The sequence below is a fragment of the Colobus angolensis genome, unplaced genomic scaffold (genome assembly GCF_000951035.1).
Source record: "Colobus angolensis palliatus isolate OR3802 unplaced genomic scaffold, Cang.pa_1.0 Scaffold484, whole genome shotgun sequence".
In the NCBI taxonomy this organism is placed as follows: Eukaryota; Metazoa; Chordata; class Mammalia; order Primates; family Cercopithecidae; genus Colobus; species Colobus angolensis.
Window position 1 is genome coordinate 161,835 of NW_012118310.1, and position 17,244 is coordinate 179,078.

General features: G+C 55.3%; 1 protein-coding gene across 10 annotated transcripts in view; it reads left to right on the forward strand.

The window, feature by feature from the left end:
• TANGO2 (transport and golgi organization 2 homolog (Drosophila)) overlaps positions 1-15,475 on the forward strand; it is a 53,699-nt gene extending 38,224 nt beyond the window's left edge. For 4 of the 10 annotated variants that reach the window (XM_011959154.1, XM_011959152.1, XM_011959150.1 and 1 more), the window contains 6 exons: positions 2,046-2,165; positions 3,018-3,132; positions 5,539-5,609; positions 11,093-11,246; positions 12,892-12,996; positions 14,109-15,475. In XM_011959154.1, coding sequence (XP_011814544.1) covers positions 2,046-2,165; positions 3,018-3,132; positions 5,539-5,609; positions 11,093-11,246; positions 12,892-12,996; positions 14,109-14,229 — 686 coding nt within the window. In that variant the 3' untranslated portion in view covers positions 14,230-15,475. The remainder of the gene's footprint in view (positions 1-2,045; positions 2,166-3,017; positions 3,133-5,538; positions 5,610-11,092; positions 11,247-12,891; positions 12,997-14,108) is intronic. The other 6 variants (XM_011959155.1, XM_011959156.1, XM_011959159.1 and 3 more) reach the window with 5 other exon arrangements.
• The last annotated feature ends 1,769 nt before the right edge of the window (positions 15,476-17,244 follow it).

Here is a 17,244-nt window from a genome sequence, read left to right on the forward strand (position 1 = left end):
ACCTCGTGATCCGCCCGTCTCGGCCTCCCAAAGTGCTGGGATTACAGGCTTGAGCCACCGCGCCCGGCCCCATCTCTACAAAAAATACAAAATTAGCCAGGTGTGGTGGTCCATGCCTGTAATCCCAGCTACTCGGGAGGCTGAGGCAGGGGAATCACTTGAACCTGGGAGGTGGAGGTTGCAGTGAGCCGAGATCATGCCATTACACTCCAGCCTGGGCCACAAGAGCAAACCTCCATCTCAAAAAAAAAAATAGAAATCAGAAAGTGTGGGTCTACTTTCTTTTTCGGGACTATTTTGGCTATCCCAGTTCCTTTACATATGCACAGATATTTAGTCAGTCTGTTAATTGCTATAAAACAAAAAGCCCCCTGGGATTTTGACTGGGCAGGTGTTGAATCTATGGGTCATTTGGGGAGAAGTATCACCTTAACAATACTGAGTTGTCTAAGAAGTACCCAATGAAACAAATAACAACAAGAAACACTATTGACGTTGGGTGCGGTGGATCACACCTGTAATCCCAGCACTTTGGGAGGCCAAGGTGGGCAAATCACAAGATCATGAGATCGAGACCATCCTGGCTAACACGGTGAAATCCCGTCTCTACTAAAAAAATGCAAACAAATTAGCCAGGTGTGGTGGTGGGCACCTGTAGTCGCAGCTTCTCGGGAGGCTGAGGCAGGAGAATGGCCTGAACCTGGGAGGTGGAGCTTGCAGTGAGCCGAGATCTCGCCACTGCACTCCAGCCTGGACGACACAGCGAGACTCCGTCTCAAACAACAACAACAAAAAACAAACAAACAAAAAAAACCCCACTATTGAATCTTTCAGTCAGTGAATATGCACATCTCTCCTTAAATCAGGTCAGCTCAACTTGAGACCCTCAACAGTGCCCTGTAGTTTTCAGTCTTTGTCACCCATTTTTCATTAAATATTTTCGTGGTTTTTTTTTTTTTTTAAATCACACCAAGGGTTTTAAAATGCTGTTATAAATGGTATATTTAAATTTTCACTTTCCAGTTCTTGCTAGCATTTACTTATTAGTTCTAATACATTGGTCTTGGTATTCCTTTTGGATTTTCTTTATATATGATCCTGCTGGTTGCAAATACAGTTTTGTTTTGTTTGTTTTTGAGACAGAGTTTTGCTCTTGTTGCCCAGGCTGGAGTGCAATGGCATGATCTTGGCTCACCGCAACCTCCATCTCCCGGGTTCAAGTGATTCCCCTGCCTCAGCCTCCCGAGTAGCTGGGATTATAGGCATGTACCACCACGCCTGGCTAATTTTGTATTTTTAATAGAAATGGAGTTTCTCCATGTTGGTCAGGCTGATCTCGAACTCCCAACCTCAGGTGATCCACCCACCTCGGCCTCCCAAAGTGCTGGGATTACAGGTGTGAGTCACTGCACAGGGCCACAAATACAGTTTTATTTCTTTATTTTTGATGTTTATATCTTTTCTTTTTCTGTTATAATTGATTATTGTTATAAAAATAACATCTTAGGGCCAGGCACAGTGGCTCATGATTTGGCGGGGGTGAAGGTCCTGGTTGTGTGCTGGGCTCCAAGTGAAGGGCCTGCCCTTTGGGCCTGGTGCATCCTGCTGGGTGAGGACAGCCAGCGTCCCTGCATCCCATTCATGCGATTGGAGCCTAGTGCTGCCCCTCAGCCTTGGAGCTTGGGCTCCTCAGAGCCTGTGCAACTCTCCCGGCTCCAAAGGTTGCAGAGTGAGGGCCAGCCTCCTGGCCCAAGTGAGAGGATGTGTTCTGCAGGGCGTCTGTTGGGATAGGTGTGGTTTGTGTCATAGTCGTCCTGCAGGGCAGGGATCTCGCTTGCATGACCCATGAGCCCCAGGGGCCACCTGGCCTTGAAGAGTTCCAGCCACTATTCCATAGCTGGGGCTGCTGGGCCAAGCTGCATGTTGAATGTCCTCGAGGAGCTTGAGGCAGGAGCTGGGCTGAGTATGCGTCTCCCAGGGCTGGGGACCAGCTGGGGGACTGGAATGGGTGGCATCAGTGGTGGTAACACTGTCATCTGCCACAGGGCTGGACATGGAGGAAGGCAAGGAAGGAGGCACATGGCTGGGCATCAGCACACGTGGCAAGCTGGCAGCGCTCACCAACTACCTGCAGCCGCAGCTGGACTGGCAGGCCCGAGGGCGAGGTAAGGCGAGTGGGGTGCGACCAAGGTGAGACAGGGTGGGGTGGGGTGGGCCTAGGTGAGACAAGGTGGGGCCAAGGGACTACAGGACTGGCCAATGTATGGTGGAGCGTGGCGGGCCAAGGTAGGAAGTGCCAAGGTGCTTGTGCTCAGGTGTGGGATGGGGCAGGGCTGAGGTACCGTGGGGCAAGGCCAGGTTCCAGAGTGGGTGGTGCCATAACGTTGCAGGGCAGAGCCCAGGTAAGGGTGGGGACACGAAGGGGGCAAGCTGGGCCCCGGAGCAGGTGGGGGGCTTCTGTGGGCATATCACCACCACCACTGAGGTGTGCTGCATGGGTATGTGGCAGAGACAGGAAGAGTGAGGAGGGGCATCCCCATTTCCCACGCCCTGGCCCTCTGGTATCACAGCCGGGAGCCCACTCCCACCTGACCCACGCAGCACTGTTTACTCCTCTTAGGGAGCACTCTCCACTTGTCCTCATTGCATGTCACTCCTGACTGCTGTGTCACTGTCCCCTGCCTGGAATGTGTGTAGAGTAGATGCCTTCCCCGAGATGATAGCTCTGTGGACACACATTGTCCCCACTGAAAGGTGTTGTTACTTCATGCTGGATTTCCATAGGAAGATATAGTGGGGAAAAATTTTTTTTCATAAAATGAGCAGTTTTCAGTGCTGACCTGAGTGGCAGCCAGGCTAATGAGATGTGGCTGACTCCTGTGGCAGTCATGACAGGCCAGGGCTCCAGTGGGTCCCCTCATCTTCCTGCATCCTCCCCAGGGGGCCCCATATCAGTGTTCCTGGGGGAAGAGCACATCCCTGCAGCTATGGACACGGCATCTGTCCCCTGCCTACAGGTGAACTTGTCACTCACTTTCTGACCACTGACGTGGACAGCTTGTCCTACCTGAAGAAGGTTTCTATGGAGGGCCATCTGTACAATGGCTTCAACCTCATAGCAGCCGACCTGAGGTGGGTCTGCCAGAGGGGGATGGCGGCTCTGCCCAGCACTGCCTCGGGGGCAGGCCTCAGGCTCATCAGGAAGCCGGGTTCCTCTGGAGGCCGTGGCAGCCTCTCCAGGGACGTTGCTCCTCATGACTTGGCAAACATTCTGAGGAATGAGCCTGTCACAGATGTACCAACTCGGGTATTTGGGAGTGAAGCCCAAGGCTTCCTGTGATGGCATGAGGGCTGCTGGCTCCCTGGAGAAAGCTGAGGCTGTGAAGCACAGTCACGTAGACTGGCCCTGGCTGGGTGTCCTCCCTCCCATGGGCAGGCTGTGCAGAGCAGCCCTCGGCAGCCCTGGCCTGGAGTGGCTGGGATGCTGTGCTCCCAGGGAAGCTCCTGTTGGAGATGAGTCCACGGGAACTGCAGAGGTTTTGTGTGTTTTGCCCTTCCGTGAAGTGAGCATTCCTCCCTCCTGCCCGCCTCCCCCTCCAACGCCCCAGAACTTGGCGAATGCTGGTAGTCTGGGCCTTCCGCCAGGACAGGCAAACAGGAAGTGGTCGGCACACTGTGGCGGGCCCTGAGGCTGCCTCCTTCCACAAAGGCAGGTCCACAGGCCGCTGTCCTGGCTCCCGAGCCCCAGGCCTGCTGTTCGTTGAGCATCTCTTGTGTGTGGCATGCCCAGCCCTGCCCCGCACGGGCCTGTGCACTTGCTATGGAGGCTCAGAGAGTTGCAGTGTCCCCTAGGTGGAGAGCCGAGGGCTGGTGCGGGGCACTTGCTGCCCAGAGCCCTTCCTCCTGCCCATGCCTTTGTGACTCCAGGTGGCAGAGCCCGTGTGCTCCCTGCATGCCCCCATGCTCAGGAACCACTTTCCCCGGTCACTAGTTCCATGTGGGTCTGACTTAGCCTCAGGAGAATGGATCCGTGGCTGTGATGCCAGCAGAACTCGGCACTCAGCAGCTGTGTGGAGGTGGGGTGCCAGGGGTGCCATGCCCTGAGCAGATGCATGGGCTCCTGTGGTTGGGGGATGGGGTCTTGGGCTCCTCAGAGCCTGTGCAACTCTCCTGGCTGCAAAGGCTGCAGAGTGAGCGTCAGCCTCCTGGACCTAGCCTGAGGATACAGGCAGTGGCAAGGAGAGCGTACCACAGGTCAGGCAAAAGCTGGTGCCAGGGCAGAGGCTGGAGGGTGGGGGACATCAGAGGTCAGCGAGCAGCCCTGCTGATAGGTGCAGATGAGGAAGCCAAGGCCTGGAAAGGAGAGAGGCTTGTCACGGCCCCAGTTATCCCTGGGTGAGGCCTGCCCTCCGCCTGGCCTGTGGTAGTGCTGGCGGTGGCCCCAGCATGGGTGTCCAGTTCTGTAGGTCCTTACACAGAAAGCCCAGAGGAGCTTTTTTGCCTAAAAACAGTCTCTGAAGTTATGAACCAACTGTCTTAGGAAAGTTGCCAAAGACCATGGTGAGGAAGAATGGGAATGGAATGTGAGCGTGGATAGGGGGCCCTTGAAGCCTACTAGAGGTGGGGAAGGTGGGTCCCACCTGGTGGGCAGCACTTGGGGAGGAAGACACCACACCTGGCTCTTTCTCTGCATCTGTTCATCTCGAAGGCCCAGGGCTCCATGCCCAGCATCTGGCCTGGGAGGGCATCTCCAGGCCACAAAGAGATCGTCTTCACTTTGCAAAAAAGGCACTTCAAGTTCTAGAAGACTTACTGTGGTATTGAGGATTGGAATATTTTCAGCTGGGGAGCATTTTTAACTATTTTCTTTTTTAAAATTAATTTATTTATTTTGTAGAGATGGGGTCTTGCTATGTTGCCCAGTCTGGTTTCAAACTTCTGGCCTCAAGCAGTCCTCCCTCCTCAGCCTCCAGAGTAGCTGGGACTGTAGGCATGAGCCACTATGCCCAGCTCAACTGTCCCTTAACTATTTTAATTGTACACTTAACACATGAGAGTAGGAAAATGTGGTCTTTGGCGCTTTTTTTGGAAGCCTCGATCACGATCACCCTGGGGCCGCACTGGGTCCACCTGTCCAGAAACGCCCAGAGATAAGCTGTGGTGGGGGGCCTGATGGAGAGGCTGGTGATGTGGGGATGGGGCTCAGCCCTGCAGTTGTCCCCATGGGCAGCCTCTTGTGTGCCCATGCCATGGGGCATTCAGCAAGGCAGGAAGGCCTTTTAGATGCTGTGCCTCCCAGGCTGGTGGACCCCGAGGTGAGCTGGGAACATACCCATGATGCTGGACAAGAGCTGGGGCCTCCATGACCCTGCCTGCCAGGTGCCCAAGGGGCTGGGTCCCGCAAGCCCTTGACCTGGCCGCAGTGGGCTACTGTGCACATCGCTAGCCTCCAGAAACAGGGCTGTGAGATCCCCAGGCAGTGTCACGGGGAGGACACCCTATGGCTGTAGTCTGACATTCTCTCCCCTTGGTCTGCAGCACAGCAAAGGGAGATGTCATTTGCTACTATGGGAACCGAGGGGAGCCTGATCCCATCGTTTTGACTCCAGGTGAGCCTGCCCTGGCAGCCTGATGGGTGGGGGGCTGTTCCTATGCAGAGGTTACCCCTGTGCTTTTTAGAGACCAGGCCCTTGTCATATTACTCTCCTGGGATGACTTTGTGGCCATTTAAGTGCCTTATGGTCTGTAGGGACCTTGCCCTGCACCTGGACACTTCAGAGAGCCCTGGCTCCCTGCTCGCCCCCTCCCCATGGGCCTTTCCTGCTGAGCGAGATGTGCCCCTGTTCTGGGCTTCCCACCGCAGCCCTGTAGCCCAGCCGGCTACCCCCAGCCTCGCTTCCTGTGCCGTCCCAGTGTGCCCTGTGCCTGTCCCTTCTCAGACCCTCTGGGGCCGTCACCACCTGGGTTCTTGCCTGGTCTGCTCCCTGACGCACATGTACACACTCCACTCCAGCCACACACAGACGCACGCCTCCTGTACCCAGTCCCCAGTCTGATCCCTGGTCCCCATCCTCAGGGCCTCAAGCCCCCCTGCACCAGGTCACACTCCACAGCTGGGTCCTTCCTGCCCTGGCTCTGCACCACTGCCCAGCCTGTGCCTCTTGCTGCATGTCCTTCCTTTCCCCCCTCCTTGGGTGCTGCGATTTCCTGGAAGCTTCCTCTGCCAGTGCCCCAACCTGGACAGAATGTGTCACATTGCCCCCCTTTGCAGCCATGTTCTGGGAGGGAGGTCTGCATCTTGTTCCAGGTCTGGTGCCAGGACAAATCAACACTCCTGGGAAATGGCATTTGCCCTGGGTGCACAAAACTTTAGGGACTGGAGCCCAGGTTCCGGGGCCAACTGGCTTGCTCACTTCCATGCTCGCTGCTCGCAGACACTCCTTGCTGGTGGCATCATGGAACTGTGTGCCTCAGACGCCCGCTTTGGTCCCTCTATTCAAGCTGCTGGCTCACACTGGGTGTTCCGGCACCTGGGGAGTGTGTCAGTGCCCTTGGTGCCACCCACACCCCTCTGTGAGGGGGCTCCCTCACACCCCTGGCTCCTCTGAAGCTCCGTGCCCACGTCACACAGACTTCCTTTGGCATTTGGCATAAATCACCAAGTGAGACTGCAGGTCACAGGTGCACACCTTCCCACTAGATATACATGGTGGAACTGAAGCCCCAAGCATTCCTGGAGGGGCCCAAGGTAGATGGTAAGCAGTCCCCAGGACAGCTGAGTGGCCCCACCCCTCCTGCATCTTGGGGGGCTGGTGGTGCTGATGGGCTCATAATGAGTCCTATGGTCCTTGCCTGGCCCACACTGGAGCTAGCTTTCATCCACAGATGGGCCCAGCACCCCATTTGCTAGGGTAGTGCCCAGGCCCGAACCCCTGAGCTAGTTGGGATCTCCAGAGGAGGCATCTGCCTGGAAGGTGGCTTCCAGTGTCTCCAACCCATTGATTCCATGCATACCAGCTGGTGCCCTCTCCTCCACCTGGGGCTTGTCCTTCCGGCCACCCTCTGTGACCCTGGTCTTCCCCTCCCTACCTTGAATACAACTGTGGGCGGTCCACCTGAGCTCCCAAGAGCTGGGCAGTGGCACAGACACAGACACTACCAGCGAGGCAGGGATGTGGCCCCAGAAGGTCCTGAGCTTGCAAAGGATTGTTCTGGCTATCTCAGCCAGCTCTTGCTGTTCCACCTGCCCCAGGACCTCCCTGTCAGTTCAGGGTCCGTGGGGTTGGAATGTGTGGCCAGGTGGGTCTGTGGCGGTGGAGTTGGGCCACACTGAGCCTGTGACTGCCCAGGAGAGAACTGGAAACTAAAAGGTGCAAAAGCAGTCAGAGACCCCCTACCACCCCCTCATTCTGAACATTGGCCCAGAGGCCTCTGGGCAGTCGCTGTAACCATCCACGTGACACCCACGGTTCTCAGGGGCTGAGACCTCCATGGCCGGAGATGCTTATTTTCTGCTCAGTTGTTATTTTGGGGAACTTATTTCTGTCTACATTCTGCCTCATCCCTGAGCCTGCCCCACCTGGTCCACGTTGCCTTTATTTTTTTGATAACAGCTTTATTGAGATATGACTGATTAGCAGCACAGTTATGCATTTAAAGTGTATCATTCAGTAGGTTTCGGTTCATTCACAGAGTTGAGTAACCGTCATCACTACCTAATTCCAGGACCTTTTCTTGATCCGCAAAGAAAGCCATACCCATCAGCAGCCACTCCTCAGTCCCTGCCTCTTCAGCCCCTGCAACCTTTAATCCGCGTTCTATCTGTGGATTTGCCTATTCTGGACACTTTGTATAAAGGGAATCCTATAATACGTAGTTTAGGGGACTTTCTTCACTTAGTGTTATCTAAAAACCCACCAGCGGCCGGGCGCGGTGGCTCACACCTGTAATCCCAGCACTTTGGGAGGCTGAGGCAGGCAGATCACGAGGTCAGGAGATCGAGACCATCCTGGCTAACACGGTGAAACCCCGTCTCTACTAAAAATACAAAAAATTAGCCGGGCGTGGTGGCGGGCGCCTGTAACCCCAGCTACTCGGGAGGCTGAGGCAGGAGAATGGCGTGAACCCAGGAGGCGGAGCTTGCAAATGAGCCGAGATCGCACCACTGCACTCCAGCCTGGGAGACACAGTGAGACTCTGTCTCAAAAAAAAAAAAACAAAAAAAACCAAAAAAACCCAAAAAACCTCACCAGCACGGCTAAATAGTAAAAAGGAGAGTTTTATTCACCGTATCAGTTTGCAGACTTGGAAGAGACAGTCTCTAGCATGGACCGAGGTGCTCTCTTTAAAGAGGAGAAGGGCAGTTTGAGTTTTATGCCTCCTGAGGTCCATATCACACAATAGAGTCATACATATTCAATAGGTTTGGGGAAAAGCCATACATATTTATGAGGGGACCCGAGAACATATGCAATAGATAAACATACATGTAACATACATCCCATGTTCACTTTGGGGCGGGGTTTTAGCATTAAAATGAGGTAAAATCTGGCTCTTTCCATCAGAAGGTGAGCTCTAGGACACAGTTGGAGTGCAGCCTCTATGAACTGCTGAAACTGGCTAACGGTCTATAGTTGCTTATCAGAAAAGAGTGTTTGAAGGCTGGTTCTCTGTCCAGTCGGGGTTGTAGTAGTCTGGGCTGTAAGTCAGAGTTAAGAGGGTCTGATAATGTATGTGATCACTGCTATTGTGAGGAAGTTTATCAAGAGTGTGTTTTTTCTTGTAGCCATAGGAATGTAAGGAGTTGCCGAGCCAGCTGCCCTGAACCCTCAAGCCAGTTGGTACTTTTTGTTTCTTCCCTTCATCCATTAATGGACACTTGCATTGTTTCCACCTTTCACCTGTTATAAACAGTGCTGCTCACAGTGTGACCTCACAGCGTTTGTGTGGTCGTGTGTTTTTATGGCTCTTGTGTGAATACCTAGGAATGGAGTTGTTAAGTTGTATGGTAACCCTGTTTAACCTTTTGAGGAACATCCAAACTGTTTCTCAAAGCTGCTGCAGCCTTATGCATTCCCACCAGCAATGTACGCGGGTTGCAGCTTCTCTGGATCCTCAGTGTGAAGTAGAGTGGCCTCGTGGTTTGGTTTGCATTTCTCTGATGGCTATGATGTCGAACAGCTGTTCTCATGCTCGTTGGCCGTTTGTGTGTCTTCTTTGGAGAAATGGTTATTCAAATTGGGTTATCTTTTTGAGTTATAGGAGCGCCTTATACATTCATTCTAGCTACAAGTCTCTTATTTAAAGCACAAAGCTTTACATTTTTAAGTCCCATGTCTCTTTTTCTTTTCTGTTGCTCATGATTTTGGATTCTTTTCTAAGAAACCATTGCCTAATCTAAGGTCATGAAGCTTTCCCCTGATACTTTCTTCTCAGAGTTTTATAGTTTTTGCTCTTTCACTTGGGTCTTTGGTTGGATTTAAGTTAACTTTTTTTTGAGACAGGGTCTGGCTCTGTCACCCAGGCTGGAGTGCAGTGGTGCAGTCATGACTCACTGCACCCTCAACCTCCTGGCCTTAAGAGATCCCCCCTCTCTGTTCGGGCGCAGTGGCTCATGCTTGTAATCCCAGCACTTTGGGAGGCCGAGGCGGACAGATCACAAGGTCAGGAGATCAAGACCATCTTGGCTAACACGGTGAAACCCCGTCTCTACTAAAAAATAGAAAAAAGTAGCTGGGCATGGTGGTGGGCGCCTGCAGTCCCAGCTACTCTGGAGGCTGAGGCAGGAGAATGGCGTGAACCCAGGAGGTGGAGCTTGCAGTGAGCCGAGATCGTGCCACTGCACTCCAGCCTGGGCAACAGAGCGAGACTCCGTCTCAAAAAAAAAAAAAAAAAAGAGATCTTCCCTCCCAAGTAGCTGAGACTGCAGATGTATGCCACCATGTCCAGCTAACTTTTAACGTTTTGTAGAGATATGGTCTCACTATTTTGCCCAGGCTGGTCTTGAACTCCTGGGCTCCAGTGATCCTCCTGCCCCAGCCTCCCGATGTGCCGGGATTATAGGAGTGAGCCACCTCTCTCGACCTGAGTTATCTTTTGTGTATGATGTGAGGTAGAGTCCAGAGTCCAGCTCCATTCTTTGCCCATGACTGTGCAGTTGAATGGTCTTCCATGTCGTTCATGATGGAAAAAGCACTGTGACACCTGGGGCTGGAGGCTTCGCTCTGGGGGCCCTGGCAGAGCCAGAGCTGTCTCCCTGGGAAATGCCTTGGCCAAGATATTCTCCTGGAAGTCTGACAGGGAAAGGGGTGGTGTCTTGGTCTCTCTGGTGCATCATTTGGGGTGCATGGCTCCCATCAAGCCCACCCACCCCTGCTGCTCTGGCTTCTACGGAAGAGCCTCTGAGGTGAGGTGCTTCTCTACCTCAAGTCCCTCCCCTTCTCTTTTTGTGTCATAAGAAACCCTTTTCCTGTTGGCCTTGCCTTCTGCCAACACTCTGGGAGCTTGTTCTGAGAAGCCACAGTTCAGAGAAGCCACAGTTCAGAGTCTGTGCACTGAGCCCCCTGGCTCTCCTAGCCAGGGGCCTGGCTGGTATGCAGAGGTGGGCCATGCTCTGCTGAGGCCCAGCCTGCACCTGTGCCCACTGTGTGGCACTGTTGGGGGTTCCCCAGATAGGGATGTGATTGTGGTGGGTGCCTCCTGGCCTCTGGTAGCTAATTCTCGCGCTCTTGAACTTCTCAGGTGGCCCCCCAACCTGGCGTGAGGTGGAGAGGTTCCCTCTTGGCTGCCCCCTTTGCCTGTGAGATTTCAGGTTGCTCATTTCTTATTCATCCATCCATGCTGCTGGGCATCTGTGCCTTGTGGTCTCCTGTGGGTGCCCCTTTCCGCCTACTGCTGAGTTCTCCACTCTTTGCCAAGCCGTCAGTTCAGGAATGAGCGTAGGGAAGGTGCTGGAGCATTGAGTGGCTTAGCCTCAGTCTGGCCTGATTTCATTGTCTCCAGCTGTACCCCATGTTAGGTGGGTGCCAGGTGGCAATTTGCCCTGACATGGCACAGCAAGGCCTCTGCATGGCCAGCCGATTGCTCCCCACAGGCACCTACGGGCTGAGCAACGCGCTGCTGGAGACGCCCTGGAGGAAGCTGTGCTTTGGGAAGCAGCTCTTCCTGGAGGCTGTGGAACGGAGCCAGGCACTGCCCAAGGATATGCTCATTGCCAACCTCCTGGATGTGCTCAACAATGAAGAGGCGTGAGTGGGCGGGTCCTGCTGGGGTGAGCCCTGATGTCTCCCAACCAGGGCAGAGGGAAAGGCAGGCCCTGCCGCCCTGGGAGGCCCGTGGAGGTGGCCAGGCTGGGTCCCCAGCTGCAAGGAAGCTGACGGACATGCTGTCCTCCCTGCCTGTCCCCTCGAGCCAGCTGAGGTTTCCAACACCAGGGACTTTTGATGACAGGAGATGGGCCCAGGCCCAGGGGAGGCTCAGTGTGCCCAGAGACTTGATGCAGCCACGTGGGGCCCAGAGCAGATGGATGCTCCCCTCTGCATGCCGAGGGCTAGTGGGAAGTTCCAGAAGATTCTAGACACTCAGCAAACCCAGGCGGAAGAGACAAATCATGGAAATGAGTGGCCAGGGTCAGCACTCTCAGGGTTGATGGGACTTCCTGCATGCGGTCTGTCCCCAGCGACCCTGGGCTGAGTGCTGGGCAGGGACTTGCAGTTCGGGGAACTGCCTGGGTGTAGGTGCCCCCACCCACTTCCTTGCCCGTAGGCCTCAAGGCCCCTCAGGTGCCAGGCACCGGGGTCTTGGTTGCCCCAGCCAGGGGTCCTGGTGCTTGCCGTGCCGGCCTTTCTCCCACTGGGCAAGATGCCCCACCCATCCCTCGCTCCCCACCCAGGTCAGACCACTGCCCTGCCCAGGTGACCCAGCGTCCACTCCCACCCTGTCCAGCTTGCTCCCTTCAGAGAAGCCCCCATGGACTGTCTCCCACTCCTCCCCCTGGGGCCCCTTTCTGCGCCCTGTCTACCCTCCCTCTCCTCTGGGCTGCTGATCTGCGGCCTCATCCTTCAGCCTCAGCATCACTGCCTCATTGGAAGAGCCCCACCTGGGCGTGCCCAGCAGCCCCTCCCAGCTGTAAGTCCACACAGGCCCCATCAGTGTGCCATCTGGGGCAGGCCGAGGACCGGCCCTGGCTGCCCTCACTGATGGCTGGAGCCCCAATGCTAGCTACAATGGCTGGCTTGAGTGGACTTCTGTCACGGGGGCAGATGCCCACAGGGCACCTCTTGGGGCAGGCAGGGAGCTTGTGTGTGCCATCTGGGGCCAAAGCTCTACGATTGAGTCATAAGTTAAGGGTAGATGGAGATTTTCCGCCTTGAGCAGAAATGTGTAGGAAACAGGCCTGTTGTGGTGGCGCACGCCTGTGATCTCAGCACTTTGGGAAGCCAAGGTGGGTGGATCACCTGAGGTCAGGAGGTCAAGACCAACCTGGCCAACATGGTGAAACTCTGTCTCTACTAAAAATACAAAATTAGATGGGCTTGGTGGTGCACGCCTGTAATCCCAGCTGACAACTGGAGCCCTGATGCTAGGTACAATGGCTGGCTTGAGTGGACTTCTATCAGGAGAATGGCTTGAACTTGGGAGGTGGAAGTTGCAGTGAGCCAAGATCGAGCCATTGCACTCTAGTCTGGGTGACACGAGTGAAACTCTGCCTCAAAAAAAGAGAAGAAGAGAAAAGAGAAGAGAAGAGAAAAAAGAAAAGAAGAAAAGAAACAACCCTTGCAGTTCCCCGGCCACCCCCCAGAGCCAGTTAGGCCACCAGGTGGGATGGGGCTAGACCGAGCTGTGGGCAGGCCGCAGAGGGACTAATGGCCACCGCTTCCCTCCATCCTGCAGGCAGCTGCCAGACCCAGCCATCGAGGACCAGGGCGGGGAGTACGTGCAGCCCGTGCTGAGCAAGTACGCAGCTGTGTGCGTGCGCTGCCCTGGCTACGGCACCAGGTATTGCAGCCCGGTGGGTGCGCCACCTCCTATCCCATGTCCCACCTCCCACGTTAGAGGGCCGGCAAAGAAGCCAAGTGTCCCCATGTTCCATAGCGAGGGCCAGGCTCCTTCCTCACCCGAGTGGATTCCAGAGCTTCTGCCCTATCCAGATGCAGCTACAGGGTGAGCAGATACCACAGGCTCCCGGGGCCCCACAGGCTGGGCTTAAGAAGCCAGTACATAGCCACATGGGGCCAGGATGGCCTCAGGGCTGCCTGTACATTGGTGGATCCCTGTGGGCAAACACCCCAGCACCATGGTGGCACTAGGCCTGCAGGCTGTACCCCTGGGTGGCAGCTGCTGGCCAGCCTTTCCCGCCTGGGGCTGGCCAGCCCATTGGCAGGTGCACAGTGTCATTTCTTTCAGCCCCTCCTCTATCATAGACTCATATTCCTGTGTGTGAGGGAAAGGCAGGTGCCAAGTCCTCTCCTTGACAGGCCGCATGGCTACTGGGTCCCACCCCACGGGGAACACTGAGTGTGTGTCTGCCCTGGGAACCAGCGTGTGCCGGGGCTGCTGGGGAATCCGGTGCCACCCTCTGTCTGCAAAGCCCACAGCAGAGAGGGTTGGAGGAGAGGAGAGTGCACTGAATGTTTGCTTCAGGTGGGCTGGCATGGCCTGGGCATTGGGAGAGAGGGCACAGGAGGGGAGTCTTCCAGACAGAGGAAGCCTGGGCCCCGAGTGATCAACAGCTTGACCTCTTGGAAGAACCAAGCGTGGCTATGTCTGGGAACCTGGGCCTCCGAGGGGGAAGTGTGTGGTCAGCCCGCAGGCTTCTGTGTACCGTGGCTCATGCTACACAGGGAGAGCAGGGCAGGGTGGGGTGGTTCCTAGTGAAGGTGGCAGGACTCACTTAGCGTGGGTCTGCGGAGCCAACCAGAAGCTCACATGCCACTGACGGCCCCTCATCATCCCCAAGACTGAGGCTGCTGTTCTTCTGTGACTTGGCACAGCCTCCAGGCATGGGGGTCTTGCCTCTACCTGCCTGCATTCTTGCCCTAGCTGTGGCTGTGACAGGCAGGGCAGGGCTGAGGGACACCAGGTGAATGAGGGACCCTGCTCTCTTTCAGAACCAACACCATCATCCTGGTAGATGCGGACGGCCATGTGACCTTCACTGAGCGTAGCATGATGGACAAGGACCTCTCCCACTGGGAGACCAGAACCTACGAGTTCACACTACAGAACTAACACCACCTCTGGGCATGGCCAGTGGGCTCCTGGGGGGCCCTGCCTTGAGGGGCACTGTGGACAGGAAACCTTCCTTGGCCATACTGCATTGCACTGCCCATGGCTTGGCCAGCATCCCCTGGATCAGGACCCTGCGGTTTACGTGTTACCTGTGTCCCCATGCCCATCTCAGGGTCTGCCTTTATGCCAGTGGGGAGCAGCAGAGTCTGACACCAGGTCTAGGACTGGCGCAGGTACACCATGAACATGTGGATACACCTGAGCCCACTCTTGCACATGTACACAGGCACACACACGGCACACCCATACACTCCTGCACGTGCACAAGCACACACACACACAAGGCATATACACGGACACCGACACAGGCACATGCACATGTACCTGCATAGGTGTACTACACGTGCACACATGCACAGTTGCACAGACATGCACACACACGATGCCAGACAAGGCAGAAAGGCAACTCTCACTTCTCATGTGCTTCTGGCCAGTGGGCCTTTGTTCTAGTCCAATGACAGGAGTAGGCTTGTATTTAAAAGCGGCCCCTCCTCTCCTGTGACCACAGAGCACAAGGCGTGCTTGAATTCTTGACAAGCAGACCTGCTTCTGCAGAGGAGACAGCCACATTTGGAATTGGGCACAAAGAAGACCTGAGAAAAACCCACTCTCTTTTTTTTTGAGATGGAGTCTTGCTCTGTAGCCCAGGCTGGAGTGCAGTGGCATGATCTCAGCTCACTGCAACCTCCACCTCCCAGGTTCAAGCGATTCTCCTGCCTCAGCTTCCTGAGTAGCTGGGATTACAGGCATGTGCCACCACGCCCCCCCTAATTTTTGTATTTAGTAGAGACAGGGTTTCACCAGGTTGGTCAGGCTGGTCTTGAACTCCTGACATGGTGATCCACCTGCCTCGGCCTCCCAAAGTGCTGGGATTACAGGCGTGAGCCACCACGCCTGGCCGAAAAACCCACTCTCATAACAGAAGTGCAGACTCATTGCCAGATTCAGTGCCCCTGAGTGTGCCAGGGTCCTTTGTGTTTGGGACAATCCTGTGTGTGCCATGAGGCTCCGTGTGCACCAGGGGCTCTCAGATTCCCGCTTACCCAGCTGGAGGCCATGGCCCTGGCAGCCCCATCTCAGCCAGCCCTGCTGTCTCCCTCCTCCCACCAGGTGGGGCAATCTTCATAGGAACCTGTACCCGAATGTGAGCTGCTGCTAATAAAACTCTGAGGCTTTGGTGAGTGCATTTCGAGGCCTTTCCCTTGTGTGCAGGGTGCCAGTGGGAGCTGTTGCGTCTCCCATGCAGCCAGACACCCTGGACAAGGCCCTTCCCACCTCCCCCTTTCCTCACGGCTTCTTCAGTGCCATTTGTGGATGCCTGTGGGTCAGCCCATCTGTCCTTGGGCAGGGGCTGCCGTGAGAGACACCATGCGCGTGGGATGTGGTAGATGCCGGTTATGGGGCCAGTCACCCATACAGGTCTATCGGGTTGCTGGGGAGGCCCCACTGGAGGGGGAAGCAGGCTGGCCTGGACTTCTGTTGGATGGTGGGGGCCAGGGGATGGTAGGAGGGGCAGGAGAGCAGGTCTGCATCTGTCTCAGCCCCAGGAGCTCCTGGTTTGGGGCCAGCTCTAAGGAGCTTGCATACCTGGGCCTGGCCGACTGTAAGGGGGTCCTGGATATCCAATGCTGAGACGCAGACTTTTTAAAGCCTCTGGGCCTCCTGGCCTGATTGTGACATGATGCAAGTCCACCTAGGGAGGAGCAGGGACCTCCCCGTCCCTTCCCTTTCCTGCCCAGACTACTCTGCTGGGCTTGGAGCCCTTCATGGCTCACTTTGAACTCAGAAGAGTTTCCCAGCTGCGATCCAGGCTACACCCCCAGGCCTGAGGAGAAACTGAGGCCTCAAGTCCCATACGTGTCCTCTGAGTCAGGACAACAGGCTCCCGGCTGGGGGCACTGCCCTTGCTGCCAACACATTCACCTGCCCCAGTGGCCACCGTGTCCTGTGCTGGCGACCAGCACCAGCACCCAACCTGGATGGCATCCTGCCCTCATGAAGAGCCCCCCGGATGTTTACCTCTGCCCAGAGACCTGGCCTGCCCAGGAAGAGCAGTCTCTGCTCTTGCATGGGTCCCTCTGCCCCCACCCTGCCCAGGGCTCCCCAGTAGCCTGAGCCCCTAAGGAAGCACAGCCCCCAATGGTGATTCTATTGGTGTTATGAGTGGTGTCCCCCAAAAAGATATATCAGTGTCCTGACCCACAGTACCTCAGAATGTGACTGCATTTGGAGATAAGAGTTTTTCTGGGGATAACCAAGGTGGAATGAGGTCGTTAGTGTGGGCCCTAATCCAACACGACGGCTATCCTTATAAAAAGGGGAAGACTTAGGCTGGGTACAGTGGCTCATGCCTATAATCCCATCACTTTGGGAGGCTGAGGCAGGAGGATCGCTTGAGCTCAAGAGTTTGAGACCAGCCTGGGGCAACATGTCGAAACGCTGTCTCTACCAAAAAAAAAAATACAAAAATTAGCTGGCCATGGTGACTCACACCTGTAGTGCAAGGCTGAGGTGGGAGAATCGCTTGAACCCAGGAGGCAGAGGTTGCAGTGAACCAAGATTGCACTACTGCACTCTGCCTGGGCACAGAGAGAGACTGTCTCAAAAAAACAAAAAAGGAAGATTTGGGCTGGGCACAGTGGCTCACATTGTAATCCCAGCCCTTTGGGAGGCCAAAGCTGGAGGACTGCTTGAGCCCAGATTAGCCTGGGCAACATAGCAAGACCCCATCTCTACAGAAAAATTAAAATAAAAAAATTAGCGTGCATGGTGGTGCACACTTGTAGTCCCAGCTACTTGGGAGGCTGAGGTAGGAAGATCACTTGAGCTCAGGAGGTGGAGGCTGCAGTGAGCCGTGATTACACCACTGCACTTCAGCCTGGATGATGGAGAAAAACCCTGTCTCTTAAAAAAAGGAAAAAGAAAGATTTTGACATGGACAGATATGCACACAGG